The sequence below is a fragment of the Balaenoptera ricei genome, chromosome 6 (genome assembly GCF_028023285.1).
Source record: "Balaenoptera ricei isolate mBalRic1 chromosome 6, mBalRic1.hap2, whole genome shotgun sequence".
Lineage (NCBI taxonomy): Eukaryota > Metazoa > Chordata > Mammalia > Artiodactyla > Balaenopteridae > Balaenoptera > Balaenoptera ricei.
In genome coordinates, this window is record NC_082644.1 from 80,152,223 (window position 1) to 80,174,285 (window position 22,063).

The following is a 22,063-nucleotide window of genomic DNA, read 5'->3' on the forward strand; positions in this document are numbered from 1 at the left end:
ATACTATTACCTAGTCAGGTTGACATAAAATTAACCATCACAGCTTTCAAGACAGGTCTTATGCTGGTGGTTTTAGGCTAAACTTGCAACACATGGAGTTTTGAGCTAGTGTGTTGCATTCTTTAAGTGGACTTAAGCATGATACTTAATCATTTAAGCCTCACCTTCTTATAAAATCAGGATTATACTCTTTACATCTAGGACTTTTGTGAGGTTCAGCTAAAATAATTCATGTAAAACATACTGTAAAATATTTCCAATTGTATAAATTTATTATTTTTGATTATTCTATATTTGTAAATTGAGATGCTTACTAACCAAAAAAATACAAAGGTGCTACATGAATACTTGAAAATGAAAGTTCATTTTAACGGTTTAAAATTAGTAGGTTAATTGCTACATTCATAACAAAAAACGTTCATCATTCATAGCTTCATTGATGCTGACATTTAATTTCGTTCTGTATTTCACAAGGTACTGAAGATCACATGGTCATTTCAAAAATGGAATATTCAGTTAGTAGAATTATCTAATATGTTAAAAGTTGGTTTTGTAGAGGATTGAAATGAAAATTGTTTTTCTTGTATGAAAATTTTGACTGCATGAAATAGTAATGTTAAAATGAGCAAATCTTATTTTTTAACAGTTCATTCTTAGTCAAGAAGATATAACAACTATTTTTAAAACATTATACGGCAACATATGGTATGAAGAAGGTGATAGTGCCTCATGTGGAGTAATAAAAGATCAGTCTAGTGTTACTAGTGGTGCTACTAATGCTTCACACCATTCAGGAGGTATGTGCTTAACCTTAAATTAGTCCCCCTCCTGTTTTCTTCTTTCCTTCTCTCCTTCCTTTCATTCTTCCTAGTTCTAGGTTTGGGTAAAATAAGATTTATAAATCTTTTCTCTTTAGCTAATCTCATTCAGGTATTTCTGATTTGTCTGTTATTAGTCATTCTGTTGATTTTTTTTCTTTGAATCAAAATTCCAAGTCTTGTTGTGACAAAATTCCTTAGTATGTATTTATTCTTGTTATCCCAACTTCCCTAAGTCCTTATTTTCAATTTTTCTCTTCATCCCCTCCTTCTCCCTTATTCCTAGTGCAGCATATGTTCCAGATGGACTATTTTATATTAATATTAGGAGTTATCAAAATATTAGAGATGTCAAGAGAGGATGATCATTAGTAAATGATGGATTTCAACAAATAATTAGGAGGTGGATGGAATAGAGCAGAGGGAATTGTAACTCAGAAGAAGTCTGCATCCAATGTTGGATTTAATTTATTATGTAGAATCCTAACTAGGTGCTAAGTTCAGCACCAGCACATATAGAGAATTGGGTTAATTAGAACTGCTGAGATGATTTTGCTTCACTAGAATAAAGTTCTCTTCATTCTGGCATTTTGGGGAACCCCAAATCTACCTACCTCAAACTGAAATCTGCTAGTTCACAAGACCCACTCTTGCAAAGCACTAATATATTGCACAGCTTTTCCAGTCAGGGAGAATCCCAGCGAAGTAACAACCTACATTTGTAGCATTACCGGAATCCTCATTCTTACTAGCTAGAGTAACCAACCTAGTCCTTTATTGTTAAATATTAATGGTCAGATATAAAGAAAATCACAAGAAGCTAAGCCTGAAAGCAACCAAGATAAAGAGATAGTGTTTCCTGAATGAAACAGAAATAATTAAGGAAACAGAAGAGAATGGGAACAAACAGAAAACAAACTCTAATTCATAATCAGAGGATTTTGAGAATATAAGAACCGAATCCTACCTTCACTACCTTCTGCCTTCCCAAGATAAGAAAGAGTTCTTGGAAACCAAAAATATGATTGCCGAAATTTTGAAACAAAACAAATGCACAAAGCATGGGGTTAGCATGTAAGTACTGAGTTGGACTGTATGGTTAATGTACTCCTATGACACAGAGGAAAAATAAGCACAGAGATGGAAAGTGATATAAAACTTAAGAGTGATAGAGCTTTAGTTCAAAAGGTCCAATTTCCAGAATAATAAGTATTTTAGAAGAATGAACTGAGGAAATGGAAGAGAAGAATCTTTCAAAGAAAAAATAGAAAAAAACTCTCCAGAACTAAGTAAATATTGAAACAAAATCTTGGCTGTAAAGAATCTACGAAGTTTCAAGCTGATTGAAGACTCCCCATGCAAACACATGTTCATGAAATGTCAGAACAACAAAAGTAATATTTTTAGTTGAAGAAAAACCAGGCTGCCTATTAAGGCTTGGGGAAAAAGTGACTGGAATCAGATTTATCATGAATGAAACTGGATGGGATGGGATGGATGGAGGATAAAAGACAATGGAGTAATATAGCCAAATTTCTAAGGGAAGTTATTTTGAAGTTAGGATTCTATATATGGCCAAACCATCATCTAAATGTGAAAACAATAATTTTCAGATTTCCAGTGACTCAAAGTTTACTTTCTTTATACCCATTCCTAAAGAAATTACAGGTATACCTCATTTTATTGTGCTTCATTTTTTATTGTGCTTTTCAGATACTGCATTTTTTACAAATTGAAAGTGTGTAGCAACTCTGAGTCAAGAAGGTCTATCAGGTTCTCATTAGCTATCTATTTTATACATATTAGTGTATATATGTCAATCCCAGTCTCCCAGTTCATCCCACCCCCCCTTCCCCCCTTGGTGTCCATACATTTGTTCTCTACATCTGGGTCTCTATTTCTGCCTTGCAAACCAGTTCATCTGTACCATTTTTCTAGTTTCCCGATATATGTGTTAATATACGATATTTGTTTTTCTCTTTCTGACTTACTTCACTCTGTATGACAGTCTCTAGGTCCATCCACATCTCTATAAATGACCCAATTCCGTTCCTTTTTATGGCTGAGTAGTATTCCATTGTATATATGTACCACATCTTCTTTATCCATTCATCTGTTGATGGACATTTAGGTTGCTTCCATGACCTGGCTATTGTAAATAGTGCTACAATGAACCTTGGGGTGCATGCACGTGAAGAGATGCTCAACTTCACTAATTATTAGAGAAATGCAAATCAAAACTGCAGTGAGGTATTACCTCACACCAGTTAGAATGGGCATCATCAAAAAAATCTACAAACAATAAATGCTGGAGAGGGTGTGGAGAAAAGGGAACCCTCTTGCACTGTTGGTGGGAATGTAAATTGATACAGCCACTATGGAGAACAGTATGGAGGTTCCTCAAAGAACTAAAAATAGAATTACCATATGACCCAGCAATCCCACTACTGGGCATATACCCAGAGAAAACCATAATCCAAAAAGACACGTACAAGTTTTGTTTTTGTTTTTGTCTTTTTTAATAAAGGGATCAATTCACAAAGGAAATAAAAGAAATCTAAATGTGTATGTGCTAATAACAGAGCTTCAAAATATATGCAGCAAAAAGTGACAGAACTAAAGGAGGATATACACATATACAAAATCATAGTTGGATAGTTAACACACCACTCTTAGTTGATAGAATATAGACTAAAAAATCAGAAAGAATATAGAATATTTGAATACTGTTAAAAAACTTGACCTAATTGACATTAATATAATACTTCACTCAACAATTGCAGAATATACTTTTTTTAAAGGACTCCTGGAATATTCACAAAGATAGACCATTGGGGGGAGGGAGGGGCTAAAGTTTTCTGACCACATGGAATTAAGTTAGAAATCAATAGCAATTGGATGTCAAAAAAGCTTGAAATACTTGGACATTAAACAATTTCTAAATAGCTGATGGGTTAAAAAAGAAAAAGGGAAATCAAAATTATTTAAACTGAAAAATAATGAGCATAAAATGTCAAAATTTGTGGGATGCAACTAAAGCAGTGCTGAAAAATTTGTAGCTATAAAGGACTATACTGGAGTTAAAAATCAAAGATAAAATCTTCTACCTCAAGAAACTAGAAGAAGAGCAGATCAAACCCAAAATAAATAAAAGGAAGAGAGTAATACAGACAACAGTAGAAATCAGTGAAAGAGAAACAGATAAGCAGGAGAGAAAATTACCAAAGTCCAAAATTGTTTTCATTGGAAAGACTAATGAAATTGATAAATCCTTAGCAAGACTGATAGAAAACAAATTATCAATATCAGAATTAATTAGATTGCAGTAGTTCACTACCAGGACAGTAAGGGAATATTATAAATAATTTTGTGATAATAAATTCTAGAGCTTATATGAAGTGTAAAAATTTTTTGGAAAAAAGAATTACCAAAACTGACATAGGATGAAATAGAAAATCTGAGTAGCTCTGTATCTATTAAAAGAATTGAATTTCAGTGGTGAATTCTATTAAATATTTAAATAAGAAATAATACCAGTGTTAAACTCTTTGGAAAATAGAGGAGGGGGGAACACTTCCTTAGACATTTTATAAAGCAAGCATTACCCTGGTACCAAAAACTAAAATCAAAAACAAAACAGAAAAAGCCACTTCAAGAAAAGAATATTGCACACCAGTATCCCTCATGAACACAGGCATAAAAATTCTTAACAACATATTAGTATACTGAATCCAGCAATAAGGATATAGGATATTTCATCTTGGCCAACTGAGAATTATCCCAAAATGAAAAGTTGGTTTAACACTCAAAAATCAGTTAAGGTAACTCACCAAATTAATAGAGAAAGGAGAAGAAGTTATATCACCTCAATAGATGCAGGAAAAACATTTGATAAAATTCAGCACCTATTTGTGATTAAAAACTAGAAATGTCTAAAAAGGCATACTTAATGATGAAGTAGAAAGTTTTCCACCTAAAATAGGAACAAGGCAAGAATGTCCACATTCACCATTCCTGTTCAGCTGGTAGTCATTGACAGAGCAATACAGCCAAAGGAAGAATTTTTTTTTTTTTTAATATCTTCTCAGCCACACCACGTGGTATGTGGGATCTTAGTTCCCCAACCAGGGATCAAACCCACACCCCTTGCAGTGGAAGCACAGAGTCTTAACCACTGGACTGCCAGGGAAGTCCCCAAGAGAAGGATTAATAGGGCTACAGAGTAGAAAGAATTAAAAATGCCTTTTTTCTCAACATGACTGACTACACAGAAAACCCTAAGAAGTCTTCAACACATTCCTAGAATTAAATTAATTTAGCATTTTTAACAAGATACAGGGTTAATATGTAACAATTGAGAAATAGGACTTTAAAAACTATTTGCAATAGCATCAGAAAACATACTTAGGAAGAAATTTAACAAAATTATGCAAGACTGCTACACTGAAAGATACCAAATACTCATGAGAAAAACTAAATGACCTATATATGTGAAAATGTATGCCATGGTTGTGCATTGAAAAATCTCAGTATTGTTAAAATATCCATATTGTTTAAATGTCAGTTCTCACCGTATTGATTTATATATTCAACATAATCGCAAACTTTAATGGAAATTTAAAAATTACTTTAAAGGCTTATATAGAAATGCTAAGGATCAAGAATAGCCGTGTGTGTGTGTGTGTGTGTGTGTGTGTGTGTGTATGAAAGAAGAGCAAAGATTTACACTATCTCACAGTTTACAATAAATCTTCAATAATTAAGTTAGTATGTTATTGGCATAACATAGACAAATAGATTTGTAAAACAGAACAGAATGTCCAGAAGACATACAAGTAAACTGCTACTCAGCAAAGACTGGTCAATAGGGAAAAGATAAACTTTTAAACAAATGGTGCTGTCATAACTAGGTAAGTGTAGGAAAAATTGAACTTGTCCCTTCACACCATACACAAATTAATTTGAAATGGATGAAAGGCATATATTTGAAAGCTAAAACTTCTAAACTTCTAGAAGAAGGAACATGAAAGAATATCTTCATGGGATAGCCAAAGATTCCTTGGATAGATAAAAAAGCACTAACCATAAAGGAAAAACTTTATGAAGTAGAACTCGTCAAAATGTTAAACTTCTGCTCATCAAAAGATAGTGTCAGGGACTTCCCTTGTGGCACAGTGGTTAAGAATCTGCCTGCCAATGCAGGGGACACGGGTTCGAGCCCTGGTCTGGGAAGATCCCAGATGCTGCGGAGCAACTAAGCCCATGCACCACAACTACTGAGCCTGCACTCTAGAGCCCGCGAGCCACAACTACTGAGCCCATGCGCCACAACTAATGAAGGCCACGCCCCTAGAGCCTGCGATCCGCAACGAGAAGCCACCGCAATGAGAAGCCCGTGCACCGCAGCAAAGAGGAGCTCCCTCTCGCCACAGCTAGAGAAAGGCCGCTGCAGCAAGGAAGACCCAACGCAGCCAAAAAAATATTAATTAATTTTTAAAAAGGGGGGAAAAAATGATAGTATCAAGATTGTGAAAAATTGGGCTTCAGACTAGACGAAATATTCAAGATGCCTTTATCTGACCTTGTTCTTATACCTAGAATACAGAGCTCCTTGAAATTAGTAACTTTTTAAAAAACAAATGACCAAAAGATTTGGATACTTTAGAAAGGATAATAGGTTAAATGGACAGTAAGTACATGAAAAGGTGCTAACATAGTTATTTACCAAGAAGACTTCCGTTTACCAGACTAAAGTTTAAAAGACTTACAACACCAAATGTTGACGAGAATGTGAAACAGCTGAAACTCTCACATGTGGCTCTTAAGAAAGTGAAATAGTATAACTACTTTTGACAAGGTTAGGCAGTTCATGTATACCTACCCTATAACAAACAATTATAAGCCTAAGTATTTACCCCCACCGCACCCCAAAATAAGTGCATATATACACAAAATGACTTATTTAGGAATATTTACAACAGATTTATTCATAATAGCTTAAATCTGGAAATAACCCATATGTTCATCAGCACTAGGATGGATAAACTTTATTTTCATGCAATGCATTTTCAGAGTACATAAGAAAGAATGAGCTACTGACACATGCAGTAACATGGGTGAATCTCAGAAATATTAACTGAAAGAAACTAAACGTGAAAGAGTATGATATATCTTACTGCATTTATACAGAATTTAAGAACCAACAAAACTAATCTAAGATGATTGAAATTAGAATGGTAGGGAGGTTGGGATAGACTGGGAAAGTGGTGTAAGGGAACTTTGTGGAGTGATGTGAATGTTCAGTATCATTTTTTTTTTTTTAAAGATTGATTGATTGATTGCTATGTTGGGTCTTCGTTTCTGTGCGAGGGCTTTCTCTAGTTGCGGCAAGCGGGGGCCTCTTACTATCGTGGCCTCTCTTGTTGCAGAGCACAGGCTCCAGACGCGCAGGCTCAGTAGTTGTGGCTCACGGGCCTAGTTGCTCCGCAGCATGTGGGATCTTCCCAGACCAGGGCTCGAACCCGTGTCCCCTGCATTAGCAGGCAGATTCTCAACCACTGCGCCACCAGGGAAGCCCCAATGTTGAGTATCTTAATTGGAGTGTTGGTGACATGGATGTATATATTTATCAAATCTCGTTAAATGTTTCAGATAAGATCTATACATTTCACGGATGTAAATTTTACCTAAATTAAAAAATAAGTTACCTGGAATGGTGGTACTTGTCTCTGGAGTCTAGTATAATGAGAATTAGGAATTGCTATGTTTTTATTATATGTCCATTTAATATGTACCATGTATATATAATACCTTGTCCAAAAATATGAAATGTAGAAAAGATTGAATTTTGGATCCTTTTGTTTAGCGGAACAATTTTTTAAATGTCATCTAAAGTATCTTGTTTGGTTTTAGATTTTGAAGTAAAATTTAAATACCAAACACATATACCAGGTACTCTAGTATGCATTTTATGCATGCTGTTTTGCTTAATCTCCAAAACAAACCCAGTGGTTAGTTCTTTTATTCTCGTTTTACAAAAATTAAACCAAGAGTTTATTAAAAGTAAACCAAGAGTTTAATTAATACTCTCAGGTTATTATGTAAAGAATCCTAAGCCAGGAGTTAGTGAGTTCAACATCAGAATTTTTAAATCTTTTAAATTTTTTTGAAAAACATTATACCTACCCATTTATTTAATAATTATGTTAAATCTAGTTCAGGTCTGTTTTAATGAGTTCTACCATTCCTGACTTTCTTCTTTTGTCCAATAACTTTAATTTTTCCAAGGAACAACTGTAGTGACGGCTGCTGTGGTAGAAGTACATTCACATGCTTCCCAAGTTAAGACAACACTAAATATGAGTTTCAGAACTGATTATCTCACCATGGTACTGTATAGTCCAGATCCTAAACAGGTAAGCTGAAGAAAATAAAATATATTTTCTCTTGTTTCCTGTATTTTGGAATATCTGTTCCTCTGAGAAAAATTGTTGATCTTTTCACTTTAATAATAAAATAATTTTAACTATTTGCCTTTTAAAATGAGTTATCTTTCCTATAGCCAGTGATATGAAAAATAAAATTTTAAAGTTAATATTTTTCATACCTTTCATTATGAGCTCTTTGGAGATAGAGAATGTGGTATCTCATGTCTTAAAATATGTTATAAATTTGTGTTTTTGTGTAAAATTTGTATTGATTTCCTCTTCCACAGACTTCCTTTACAGATATTCGTGATCCTTCTCTGAAACTTGCTGAATTTAAGTTGGAGAATATTATAAGTACTTTAAAAATGTCTACAGATGACTCAACATTTTCTTCCTTCTCATTAAAAAACTGTATTTTAGATGACAAAAGGCCTCATGTCAAGAAGGCAACTCCTAGGTAATAGTGTTCTAAGTTTTTACTTGAGAAATGGTTGGTATATTTTACAGAACTTACTCCCAAAGTTGCATGTTCATTTTCTGGGTATTTACTAAAATCTTCAGAGCTTCCATGCAGTTGAGTCCATAGTTCTAAGCCAACATTTTAAATGCCCTGGTTATGTGCTGTTCTTGCTGAATGGTTGATTGATGGGTTGTATAGAAATAATCAGTGTAATTAAATCGGTTTTTAAATTAATCTGTATTATCTAAATTATTAATCCATGCAAATTGTAATGGGCAATATATGAAAAATTGAGAAAAAAATATGCTGAGATTCAAAATTCTGATAATTTCTTAAGGATATACTTCCTGGGGACTTCCCTGGTGGTCCAGTGGTTAAGACTCTGTGCTTCCACTGCAGGGGGTGCGGGTTCGTTCCCTGGTCAGGGAAGATCCCACATGCTGCAGGGTGCAGCCAAAAAAAATAAAAAATAAAAAAAAATAATAAAAAAAAAAGGATATACTTCCTAATTTATGAAACAGTTGAGCTCCCAAAGTCTGTAAGTTTATTATTTGGAGTACTTTGTGATCTTACTAAGAGAAATGACTTCAGAATGCTGGTTTGCTGTCAGTGAAAGGGATAAGAGGTCTTTGAGTTTCATTGGTGTGTTTGATTATTTGTAAGATACTCATAGGAATTGTTATTATTGTGTTTTTCAGAATGATAGGACTAACAGTTGGGTTTGACAAAAAGGACATGATGGATATAAGGTATAGGAGAGTCAGAGACGGTTGGGTGGCTGATTTAGTCCTTCAAGAAATGTATATTTGTGCAAGTGTGGAATTTCTGCTGACAGTTGCAAATGTCTTTCTTGAGGCCTACACTACAGGCACTGCTGTAGAAACCAGTGTTCAAACATGGCCTGCTAAAGAAGAAGGTTAGTTATTGGCTAAAACATTTAATATCTGTATTATTGAAGTGCTATAATAGCACTTACCTTGATTAGCCTTCTAGATGATGAGGTTAAGTGGATTAATAAGTTAAAAATCTTTATTTTTCAGAGGTAAAAGGATAACTTAAATGTGTTTTCTGATAAGATGTACAGTTTGCATATTTTTCAAGGTGTAAATATGTATTGGGTTCAAAAATTATGAGACCTATATTAAAATAAGTAATTGTACTTCTTTGAAGACAGTAATTTGAAAGAATTCGTTGGAAGAAAATGGAGAGAGAATAATGAAACAGCCAGTCCTTTTCATAATTAAAGATAGTATTTTAACTTTAAGTCCTCTTTTATTCTTGTTATATTCAATATTTATAATTTTCTATTATCTTTTACATATTTCATTCATTGTGGTATAGTAGAAAGAGTGTCAAGCTGAGAGTTAGAAACTAGATTTATTTCCAGCTCTGCCATTAAATAGTGGAGATTTTTCCCTACATTTTGAAATATTCTTATGGCTATACCTTCTTTAAATCTTATACCAAGAGAGTTGCAGTAAATTCCTTTGGGACCTAAGATTCTTTTATTTTACTTTTTACTTAGAGTGAAAATAACATTTTCCTGTAAATAATAATTTTTCATAAGTAATGTATATAAGAAAGATTTATAACTATTTTAAAATATTGTTTTTATTTCTATTTTAGTACTTGTACAACAATCAGAGAAGTGGGAGATTAATATTATTATTAAAAATCCTGAAATTGTGTTTGTGGCTGATATGACAAGAAATGATGCTCCTGCCTTAGTCATTACAACACAATGTGAGATTTGTTGGCAAGGTGACTTTGAAAATAATACAATGACCGCTGCCATTAAAGATCTCCAAGTGAGAGCATGCCCATTTCTTCCAGTCAAGAGAAAAGGAAAAATCACTACTGTGAGTTTACTATTTACTTATCAGCTTAATTGTAAACTATTTTGTATTTAGCGTATATCATTTAAGAAAGTGCCTACATACTTTCCAACCTTACTCTGTAAAATACCTTTCTTTCTGCTTGTAGAGCCTAATGTAGATTATTATACCAGCTTTGAAACTCTTTCATTTTTTCAGTTGTTCCTTATTGTTTTATGTGTTTGTGGAGATAGTCTCACGAAGAAGTTGCTTTCATCTAGACACTTCTCAGTGAAGACTTTACTCTGACTTTCTAACCATATCAATTCCACACTGCTTTTAGGCCTTTAAGACTTTCTACCAATTGTTTATTGTGCTGTTTCAGTTTTATTATTTTTAATTTTTTTCTCCCATCTAGACATTTTTGCTCAGACATGTTTTTTGCTTTTCTCCATATGGCTTATTTGTACCATCAGCCTTTTGTTTTGACATACTTCACATTTGTATTTTATTCTCTAATATCCTCTTGGCCTTCCTCCTCTTCATAACTGATTAAAATTCATTTCTTCAAAGACGTCTTTTCAAGTTAACTGTCTGACTCCTAGTACTCATATAAAACGCTTATAAAAATATTTGGGCTTCTACAGGAGTAATAGAAGTATAAATATTCTAAGTATTAACAACATAGAAATATAAGATGTAATTTTGTTAAAAGTAAATACCTATGTATTGGCTAGGATATAGGATAGACTGTTTCCCTAGTTTGCAAGGCTGATGGCTCACCTCTAAGCAAAGAGAAGAAGTAAAAAATGGAGGGCATACTGATTCTCTTTTAGGTTATACATAGATATTTTACATGTATTTTTTCTATTCACAGTCTTTTGGCTTGAATGTAGCTGTATGACCACCCTTACCTTCAAAAAAGGTTGGAGAATGTGGTCTCTTTTCTGAGCTATGTTATGCTCAGATGAAACTTCTGTTACTGTAGAAGAAAAGGAGAACAGATAACAGGTGGCGACTAGAGGGTCTTCTTACAGTCCACTCAAAGGTTTCTTCCTTTGTTCATACAAATAATCCATACTTGTCTTTTCTCACCCATAGAACATATTCACTTCTTCCTCAAGGGATAAAATCTCAGCTCAGAGTTCAAGATCTTTAGGTGACAGTTTTCTCTGTTGAGTCTGCATGTGACTTCTTTTGATCTGGCAATATATTAAGTACTAAACAAATAAGTTACCACTTTTCAACAGGCACACACTTCACCACTATCTACACAACCACTAGTATAACAGTGGTGTAAGGGCAGGATAATTGCAATTTAAAAACCCATTCAGAAAAAGAAAGAATGGGAAACACTTGGCAGTCATTGATTCATAACAATTATCATGTCCTGCTGAGTGGAACTGTGAAAACTTTAAGCTCCAGCAGTGGAGTAAATTCCTTGGATAGCACATGTTGGAGTCTTTGATTTTTTTTCTCTTGAAAGGACATTGTCCTCATTTTCTCACGTGGCTCTGGCTTTCCCCTCTGAGAGTTTTTTTTTTGTTTTTTTTTTTTTAATCGTTATCCACTGTAGACACATCTGAAGTGGCTGTTGTCTTTTTTCGGGAACTGCACTATTTTCACAGCTTACTTCCTGTTAAGTTTATTACTTGGAGATTGTTTTAGCAGTTTTAATAATAACAAGCTTTTGTTTGCCAGATATTGGTCTCTTTGGCAGTCCTTAATTCGTTAAACATTTAGTTTGCCATCTAGGTTGTTCCATTTGTAAGTAACCTTAATATCCAAAGCTACTATTTATTCACAGGGTGGTTTTTTTGGCTATAGAACTCTTCTTTTATTTACTAATCTGTCATCTGCCTATCCTCCCTTCATCCTGACTTAGTAAAGGCTACTTTAACAGTAGGTTTGGGGGAGGGGGATAGCCACATCTGTTATCTTTTTTTTTTTTTTTTTGTCTCCCGTGTCTGATCTTAACAAAAATTGCCAGAGAAAAAATAGCAGCCACAGTCTTATTTCTTGCTGAGTTTCCTATTTAGAGCTTGGCTCTCCTCAGTGTTTTCCCTTCTCTTATAGGCCTTTGCAAACAATAGAAAGAAGGAGCTAATACACATCAAGATTCTAGCCAGACCTGTCTAGCTAAAAGTTTAGGCTTTTTTGTTGTTGTTGTTGTTAAGAACATGGTCTGTCTTCCTAGGTACCACCAGTAGCAGTTTTACCAAATATTTTGCTCTAGCATTGTTAGAATTATCAGCTTTGTATTTTGATATGTTCCTTGTCTATCCAGTTGCTAAATCAGTCACAGATATTTTTTACTTTGTTGCAGTAGTGCCAATTTTTAGGTATGAAATTTTGTATTAAGATATTAATTAGGCTGCTGTAACAAGAGGTCCCCCCTCCAAAAGATAGCTAATGCATGGTAGAACTAAATATTCTTTCTAGAAACATGGAATAATGACTCAGTTTAATGGCTCTGGTGTAATGTAGGGGAACCAGGCTCTTTCCATCTTGTTCCACTATTCGTAGGCTGTAACTTAATCTGCTTGTTCAAAGATAGTTCACAATGTACCTACCTTGCAGGTTGCTGGGGGTGAGTGATGGTGGTAAGGAGAGAACATGAAGGCAAAAAGGGATGCCCATTCTAAGAGCACTGCCCAGAAGTTGCACATACCACTTCTGCTCACGTCCTTTTGGCCAGAATTTAGTGATATGTCAGCACACAGTTTTAAGGGAGCCCAGCAAAGGCAGTCTTTCTAAAGACCAAAATGTCACTTGCTTGATTCCCTTCATTATACATTTGTTTTCTGTTTTATTATTGTTGTTGTGTTGTTTTTGTATATTTTATTTGGGTTAAATTGCTGTAATTTTTCTAACTTCTTAATGGATGCTTAGATAATTGATATTCTGTCTTTTTTCTTCCCAGCATATGCCTTTTAAGAGAGTAATTTTTCCTCTAAGCACAGCTACTAGGGTTGATATGTTGTATTTTTATTATTCTGTTAAAAATACTTTCTCATTTTTATTTTTTATGCATGGATTAGAAGGGTTTTGCTTAATTTCCAAATATTTAGGGGTTTTCTGGTTGTCTTATTTATTTATTTATTTATTTATTTATTTATGGCTGTGTTAGGTCTTCGTTTCTGTGCGAGGGCTTTCTCTAGTTGCGGCAAGCGGGGGCCACTCTTCATCGCGGTGCACGGGCCTCTTCACTATCGCGGCCTCTCTTGTTGCGGAGCACAGGCTCCAGACGCGCAGGCTCAGTAATTGTGGCTCACGGGCCTAGTTGCTCCGTGGCATGTGGGATCTTCCCAGACCAGGGCTTGAACCCGTGTCCCCTGCATTAGCAGGCAGATTCTCAACCACTGCACCACCAGGGAAGCCCTCTGGTTGTCTTTTTATTGTTGATTTCTACCTTGATATCAGTGTGGTCTATTAACATATTCTGATTTTAATTCTTTGAAGTTTGTTGAGACTTATCTTATGGCCCAGGATATGGTTAATTTTGTTTTTATGAATATTGAGTGTACACTGGGGAAAAAGTGTGTTTTGTTGTTTGAGGAATAGCATTCTATTAAGATAGATTTTGTCCATAATATTGTTCAGATCTGCTATATTCTTAGAGCCTTTTTTTTCCCTGTCCGTTTTATCAGTTTATTGAAAGAGATCTATTAAAATCTATTTTCGTTGTGAATTTAGCTATTTTATGTTTAGTTTTGTCAATATTTGCTTTATACATTTTGAAGCTAGGTCATTTAAATGTGTACACATTCTGTATTAAATCTTGCTGGTAAATTTGACCATTTTATTAAAATGTCTTCTTTATCTCTGGAAATGATTTCTAAATTCTACTTACCTACTATTAGTATAACTATTCCAGCTTCTTTGTGGTATTTGCATGGTATATCTTTTCCTATCCTTTTACTTTTAACCTTTCAGTTTCCTTATGTTTAAGCTGTGGTATTTTGTAAGCAGCATATTTATTTGTTTTTCATAGTTGAGTCTTTTAATTAAGATATTTAGTGCATTTACACACTGTAACTACTGTACTGTAATTGGTTTTAAATCTGTGACCTACTGTTCATACTATTTGTTCCATATATTTTATGTTCTGTTTTTTTCTCTATATTGTTCTTTTTGGGGGATTAATAGGACTTTTAAATTTTTCTATTTTTCCCCTTTATTAGCTTATTAGTTATATATTCTTTTTCTGTTCTTGTAGTCATTATCCTGGATATTATAACATGCATTCTAGACTTAGTAAAGTCTAATATAAATATTATAAATATTTTTACCACTTTTAAAGCTTTTAGAATGCTTTAAATCCTGTTCTACCATTTTGTAATAGTAGTCATAGATTTTAATTCAATATATATTTAGAATCTACAGGGTATTTTTGTTTTTGTTGCAGTCAGTATTCATTTATATTTACCCACATATAATCTGTTTCTATTATTTTTTATTTCTTCCTACATCTCCATGTTTACATCTGGAATCATTTTCTTTCTTCCTGAAAAGCTCCTTTTATTTTATTTTATTTATTTTTTATTTTTTTGAAAAGCTCCTTTTAGTATTTATTTTAATGTGGTCTCTTGGTGGCAGATACTCTCAGTTTTTGTGTGGAAATGTCTTTATTTTGCCTTCTCTTTTGAAGGATAATTTTGCTGGATATAAAGTTTTAAATTGGTAGCTATGTACATTTAAAACTTTCATGGTATGTCTAGATGTGCTTTATATTTATTCTTTTGGAGCCTGTGGTACTTCTTGAATCTGTAGCTTTGTGTATTTCATAGGTTTAGAAAATTCTTGGTCATTATCTCATTAGATATTGCTTCTATGTCACATGTTCTCTCTCCTTCCCTTCTTTGACTTTCAATTTCTTGTTAGACATTTTAGTCATATTCCATATGTCGCTTAAGCGCATTTCTTTATTCTCCATTCATATTGTTCCATGTTTCACACTAGATGTTTTTTCCTAATTTTCCTAATTTTTTTTCTAATTCTGTCTTCTGTTTTGTCTAATGTGCTATTAAACATTATTATCAAGTTCTTAATTCCTAGTATTGCATTTTTAAGTTATATAATTTCTTTTTATAGACCCCTCTGTCATTCATTTTTTTTTACATATTAATCAAAATTACTTCAAAGTTCTTGATAATGCCAATAATTGAGTCATCTCTGTTTACTTCTGTTTTCTCTTTAGGTTTTGTTTCTTCATATATCAGATACTTTATTATTGAATGCCAGACAGTATAATGAAATGTTATAGAGGTTTCATTGATTATTTTCTTCCTGTAAGGAGGGTTTCACTTGCTCTTTGTTAGACATATAGACTGGGGACAATTTACCTTTATCTAGTAGGAATTAAACTTATTGGAGGCTGGGTTGCAGTTGTTGTAAAGCCTTGTTTACTCCTGGTTCATATCCACTAGTATATAGTATCTGTCTCAGCGTCCCATCTGACAGCCAGGAGTACTTACTAGGGCCCATATTAAAGCCCATTTTTGGCAGATTCTGAAATTGTTTTTTTTCTTTTCAGCCCCATTCTCCATATCATTCTGAAATTGCTGACCATTTCACTCTACTTAGCAATAGCCTTCTGCTTAGTGTGTGTGTGTGTGTGTGTGTGTGTGTGTGTGTGTGTGTGTCTCTAAAGAACTTCACAAATAACTAGAAGGTAAACTACCATGAAGTTGTGAGATAACTTCTCTGCTCCTGTGTTTTTCCTTGGGGACTTTGCAAGGTTGCCTTGGTAGCATGCCTATAGTTTCAAGCAGACTTTTTTTTAAATTGAAGCATAGTTACTGTACAATATTACATAAGTTACAGGTGTATAATATAGTGATTCACAATTTTTAAAGGTTATACTCCATTTATAGTTATTATAAATATTGGCTATATTCCCTGTGTTGTACAGTATATCCTTGTAGCTTATTTTATAACTCATAGTTTGTACCTCTTATTCCCCTACCCCTATATTGCCCTTCTCCCTGATTCCCTCTCCCCACTGGTAACCACTAGAATATGAGTCTGCTTCTTTTTTGTTATATTCACTAGTTTATTTTATTTTTTAGATTCTACATGTAAGTGATACCATACAGTCTTTGTCTTTCTCTGTGTGACTTATTTCACTTAGCATAATGCCCTCCAAGTCCATCCATGTTTCTGCAGATGGCAAATTTTTATTCTTTTACATGACAGAGTAGTAGTCCTGTGTGTGTGTGTGTATGTGTGTGTGTGTATGTGTGTGTGTATATATATATATATATATATATATACACACACACACACATATATATATATACACACACCACATCTTCTTGATCCATTCATCTGTTGATGGCCACTAAGGTTACTTCCATATCTTGGCAATTGTAAATAATACTGCTATGAACATTGAGGTCCATGTATCTTTTTGAATTTGTGTTTTTGGGTTTTTTGGCTATTACCCAGGAGTGGAATTGCTAGGTCATATGGTAGTTCTGTTTTCAGTTTTTTAAGAAACTTCCATACTGTCTTCCACAGTGGTTGCACTAATTTACATTCCCACCAACAGTGTACAAGGGTTCCCTTTTCTCCACATGCTCGCCAACATTTGTATTTTGTGTTCTTTTTGATGATAGCCATTCTAACAGGTGTGAGGTAATGCCTCAGTGTGGTTTTGATTTGCATTTCTCTGATGATTAGCTATGTTGATCATCTTTTCATGTGCCTGTTGGCCATCTGCATGTCCTCTTTGGAAAAATGTCTTTTCAGTTCTTCTGCCCATTTTTTAATCTGATTGTTTGGTTTTTTGATGTTGAGTTGTACGAGCTGTTTCTGTATTTTGGATATTAACCCTTTATTGGTCATATCACTTGCAAACATTTTCTCCCATTCGGTAGGTTGTCTTTTCATTTTGTCAATGGTTTCCTTTGCTGTGCAAAAGCTTTTAAGTTTAATTAGGTCCCATTTGTTTATTTTTGCTTTTATTTCCTTTGCTTCATGAGAGGGATCCTAAAAAATATTGTTGCAGTTTATGTCAAAGGTCTCTGCCTATGTTTTCTTCTAGGAGTTTTATAATATCATCTTACGTTTAGGTCTTTGGTGCATTTTGAGTTTATTTTTGTATATGGTGTTAGAGAAGGTTCCAATTTCATTCTTTTACATCAAGCAAACTTTTTTTTAACATGACTTTTCAACTTGTAGGTGGATTATTGCTTGGTCACAAGTTTCTTCCTTCACAGATGGAAATAGAAGTCTAAAAAAGGAGATCCTTAGCTGGACAACCATATAAGGGAAACATCTGTGATTGTTGGGAATTTTGAGAAGGATATTTATGGCCAGCTAGCTGTTTTGGCCACATACATTTTGATAAGTTGCAATTAGTTGAACTTTAATTGGTATCATAGTCATTTATGTTAGAAAATAATTTCTTTTTTTTTTTTTGAATTTTACTTTTTTTTTCTATACAGCAGGTTCTTATTAGTTATCTATTTTATACATATTAGTGTATACATGTCAGTCCCAATCTCCCAATTCATTACACCACCACCACCACCCCTCCGCCACTTTCCCCCCTTGGTGTCCATATGTTTGTTCTCTACATCTGTGTCTCTATTTCTGCCCTGCAAACCAGTTCATCTGTACCATTTTTCTAGGTTCCACATATATGCATTAATATACGATATTTGTTTTTCTCTTTCTGACTTACTTTGCTCTGTATGACAGTCTCTAGGTCCATCCACGTCTCTACAAATGACCCAATTTCGTTCCTTTTTATGGCTGAGTAAAATTCCATTGTATGTGTGTACCACATCTTCTTTATCCATTCATCTGTTAATGGGCATTTAGGTTGCTTCCATGACCTGGCTATTGTAAATAGTGCTGCAGTGAACCTTGGGGTGCATGCACATGAAAAGATGCTCAACATCACTAATTATTAGAGAAATGCAAATCAAAACTACAGTAAGGTATCACCTCACACTGGTCAGAGTGGACATCATCAAAAAGTCTACAAACAAATGCTAGAGAGGGTGTGGAGAAAAGGGAACCCTCTTGCACTGTTGATGGTAATTTAAATTGATATGGAGAACAGTATGAAGGTTCCTTAAAAAACTAAAAACAGAATTACCATATGACCCAGCAATCCCACTACTGGGCATATACCCAGAGAAAACCATAATTCAAAAAGACACATGCACATGTTTATTAAAGATTCACGAACTTTTAAAAAATGTATGTGGAGTGTGGTATATGAGCATTTTTTATTAGAATTTAATTTTCAAAGAATACATGACCCTAAATTTTTACAATTATTAACATATTTAATATCCTCATCTTTTCTACCTGTAGAGTATACATTTACTTATGTCTCTTTCACCTATTAGGATTTTATAATAATTTTTGAATAAATTCTTAAATCCTTTAGAATTGTTTTAAACCTTTTTGTAAAAAATCTGAATCATGATCCAGATATTTAATTTATTTTATGTCTACTGTAAATGGTTGTCAGCTTTTTTCATGAATTTATCTTATACTGTAACTTTTCTAAACTTGTTACCTGTACTAATATTTTTATGATGTTAGATTTACTAAAACTCATCTGCAAAAGTCACATTCTTGAATGGCAATAACGATTCATCCTCATTGTATTCCCATTGTTAAGTGAGGTAATATTACTATAGTTTTAATACTTGCTTATAATTTAAATATAAAACCTTTAGTGTGTTGAGAAATATTACATATCTAATTTTGAAATAATCTTAATCATGAATAACTGGAATTTTATTGAGCGCTTACTGCCATCTATTGAAAAAACTACAATAGGTTTTACTACTCTTATGATAAATTACATTGATAGTTTTTCCTGTGGCATACTAGCCTTACATTTATGGGTTAACCCTAAATTTGAGGATATTTTAACTTGTCCTTATATTCTGTTTGCTAATTAGGATTCTGTAATAGAAGACTATAACTGTTCTGGAGTAGTAGGTGAGGGAGACTTCTCAGTAGAAATGACATTTATGCTGATGCCTGGAGGATGATTAAGTACTAGCTAGTTAAACTGCAATAGAGGAGTCACAGGAGTGTGTTTCAGCACAAAGGGATAGCATATGCAGAGAACCTGGGTTTCAGAGAGTACAAGTTCCCATCCCACACCTACTCACATACCAGCATCCGTACCCTTATACTCTGCCTTTTTTGTTGTTATTGTTAGTATTTAGTGGTCCTAAGCTTGGAATAATCTTTCCCACCACCAAGATACTGTTGTAAAATAGGAAATTTATAGTCAGCTCTTGTAGGCTCTTAGATGTTAGATAGCCTAAGATTGCTTCTCTGAAGAGGAAACAGTATCCTCAGGAAAGGAATGCTTCAATAGTCTTAAAATCATTTAAGACTGGTAGCAGTATGGTGAGAGTTGAGGATAAGAAGGAGAAAAAAATGATAGAAACAGCAATAAAATCACAATGGATATAGTTGGAGGCAATAAAATAATACTAGTAGGAAAATAATTCCATTTTAAGAAATGTTTCCACATTATTAAATTGGTCTATATGGATTGTATTATGGAAAACTTGACCATTTAATGTAGTCTTGACATGAACGTGTTTACTGTTAAGGACCAGCTGCATTTTTAATCCTAAGTAGCTTAACTAGACTTGAAAATGTAGGAATTGGGTAAGAATCAAAGCATACCTTCATATTTATTTTGGGAAGGAGATATTTTAAAAAGCCAATTAAAAATTTCCAAGTGATAGAGAAATTTTATATGCATTTGTAATAGTATTTTTGTTTTTATTTTTTTGCCTTCTCTAAAATGAAGAAATAACACAAATTTTATGTTGAATATCTTAGATTATGTATTGTAATGTGGTTATAATTTCCTGTCCCTGGAGTTTAAAGAAATAATATACTTATTATTTAAGTCATGTACCAGTTGATCTTGCTGATTTATTAGAATAATGGTAGATGTTAATGTGCTTTTTTTGGAGAAATAGGTTTAGATGTCACTTTTTTTCTGATTTATTTTTCATCCTTAGCGTAGGCAGAATTGAAGATGGCCTCCAAGATTTCTACCCCCTGTAGCATGTGTCCAGTATGGTCTCCTCCCCTTGAATGTGGACAGGACCAGTGAATATAATTAGGTTACTAATTGCCTAACGTTGAGGTTAACAAAGAGAGATTCCAGATGGGCCTAACCTAATTTTAAAAATGGTGAAACATCAAAGAGATGCTTTCCTGCCGGCCTTGAAGGAGCTAACTGCCATGTATTCAATAAATAAGGCCACATGTCAGGAACCTATTAGGGACTAGTAGGAGTACAAAGTTATGCCTAGCCAAATGCTAGCAAGTAAATGGAAATCTCAGCCCTAGGGTCACAAAGAAATAAATTCTACCAGCAGCCTGAAGGAGTATGGGAACAGATCTTTTCCTAGTCAAGCCTCCAGATGAGAACTCAGCACACTGACATTTGATTTCAGTGAAATTCCTGACCCCTGAAAATGGGGAAATAATAAATTTATGTTGTTTTGAGCTACTAAATTTGTGGTGATTTGTTATACAGCAATAGGAAACAAATACAGATTTTTATATAGAAGTAATATGCTGTTGTAGCAATTATTTAAAATGTGGGAGCAGCTTTGGAACTGGGCAGTAAGCAGAGGTATGTAGAAACTAAAGGAATTTTGAAGAGAATGATAGAGAAAGCTTAAACAGTATCTTGGTAGAAATATGGTCATTAAGAATGCTGCCAGTGAGGGCTCAGAAGGAAGGTAAAAGATATGTTATTGGAAATAGGGGGATGGCTTGACATGTAGTGACAGAAGGCTTTGCAAAATTGAGTCTTGGACTTATGTGGAAAGCAAAACTTGTAAGTGACAAACATGGATATACAGTTAAGGAGATTTCCAAGCTGCCTGATTTGAAGGTGCTTCCTGGTTTCTTATTGTTATAGAAAAATGCTGGAGCAGAGAGATAAATTATGGGAAAAACAGTTAAACAGAAAGAACCAGGTCTTAATGACTTTGATAATTCTCAGTCTTCCAAATGGCATAAGATGCTACAAGTCAGAAGTGGCTGCCAGAAATATAGCATAGAGAAAAGAATATGTAATTGTATAACCTTTTGCTGAACCTCAGATTAAAAAATGAGTATTCAGTCACACAAAGGGCCCTTTCAAGAGATCAATGTATGTTTCACAGATCTTCTCAATCAAACCAGAAGGCCTCTAGGAATCATAAGGGTATCAACCCTTAGCCTTAAAATAAGAGCAGGAGCCCATCATTATCTAAAAAAGATCTACGAATGCAGCTTTTGTCTAATGGAATGAAACGTCATGAAATCTATAGAAGGCCCTCAGGGTTCTTGAGAATATTATTTTAGCAGAAACACTGCCAGTATGGACTGAGAGGGACAGAGAGTACAAAATGAAGAGAGATTCTTGGACCCCCCAGAATTCTACTGGCAGGAAGCAGGATGATAAAACTACTCAGCTGCAAATTTGTGCAACCTTTTATAAAAAAAAAGGAAGGATGACTCAGGGTGGAGTTGACGGCCACAGAGAAT

General features: G+C 34.0%; 1 protein-coding gene across 5 annotated transcripts in view; it reads left to right on the forward strand.

The window, feature by feature from the left end:
• VPS13A (vacuolar protein sorting 13 homolog A) overlaps positions 1-22,063 on the forward strand; it is a 258,210-nt gene that overhangs the window by 153,719 nt on the left and 82,428 nt on the right. For all 5 annotated transcript variants that reach the window (XR_009503701.1, XM_059924955.1, XM_059924956.1 and 2 more), the window contains 5 exons: positions 647-797; positions 8,106-8,233; positions 8,533-8,702; positions 9,404-9,621; positions 10,332-10,564. Coding sequence is in view for 4 of the 5 variants with exons in the window: in XM_059924955.1 (XP_059780938.1) it covers positions 647-797; positions 8,106-8,233; positions 8,533-8,702; positions 9,404-9,621; positions 10,332-10,564 (900 nt within the window). In the remaining variant the exon portion in view is untranslated. The remainder of the gene's footprint in view (positions 1-646; positions 798-8,105; positions 8,234-8,532; positions 8,703-9,403; positions 9,622-10,331; positions 10,565-22,063) is intronic.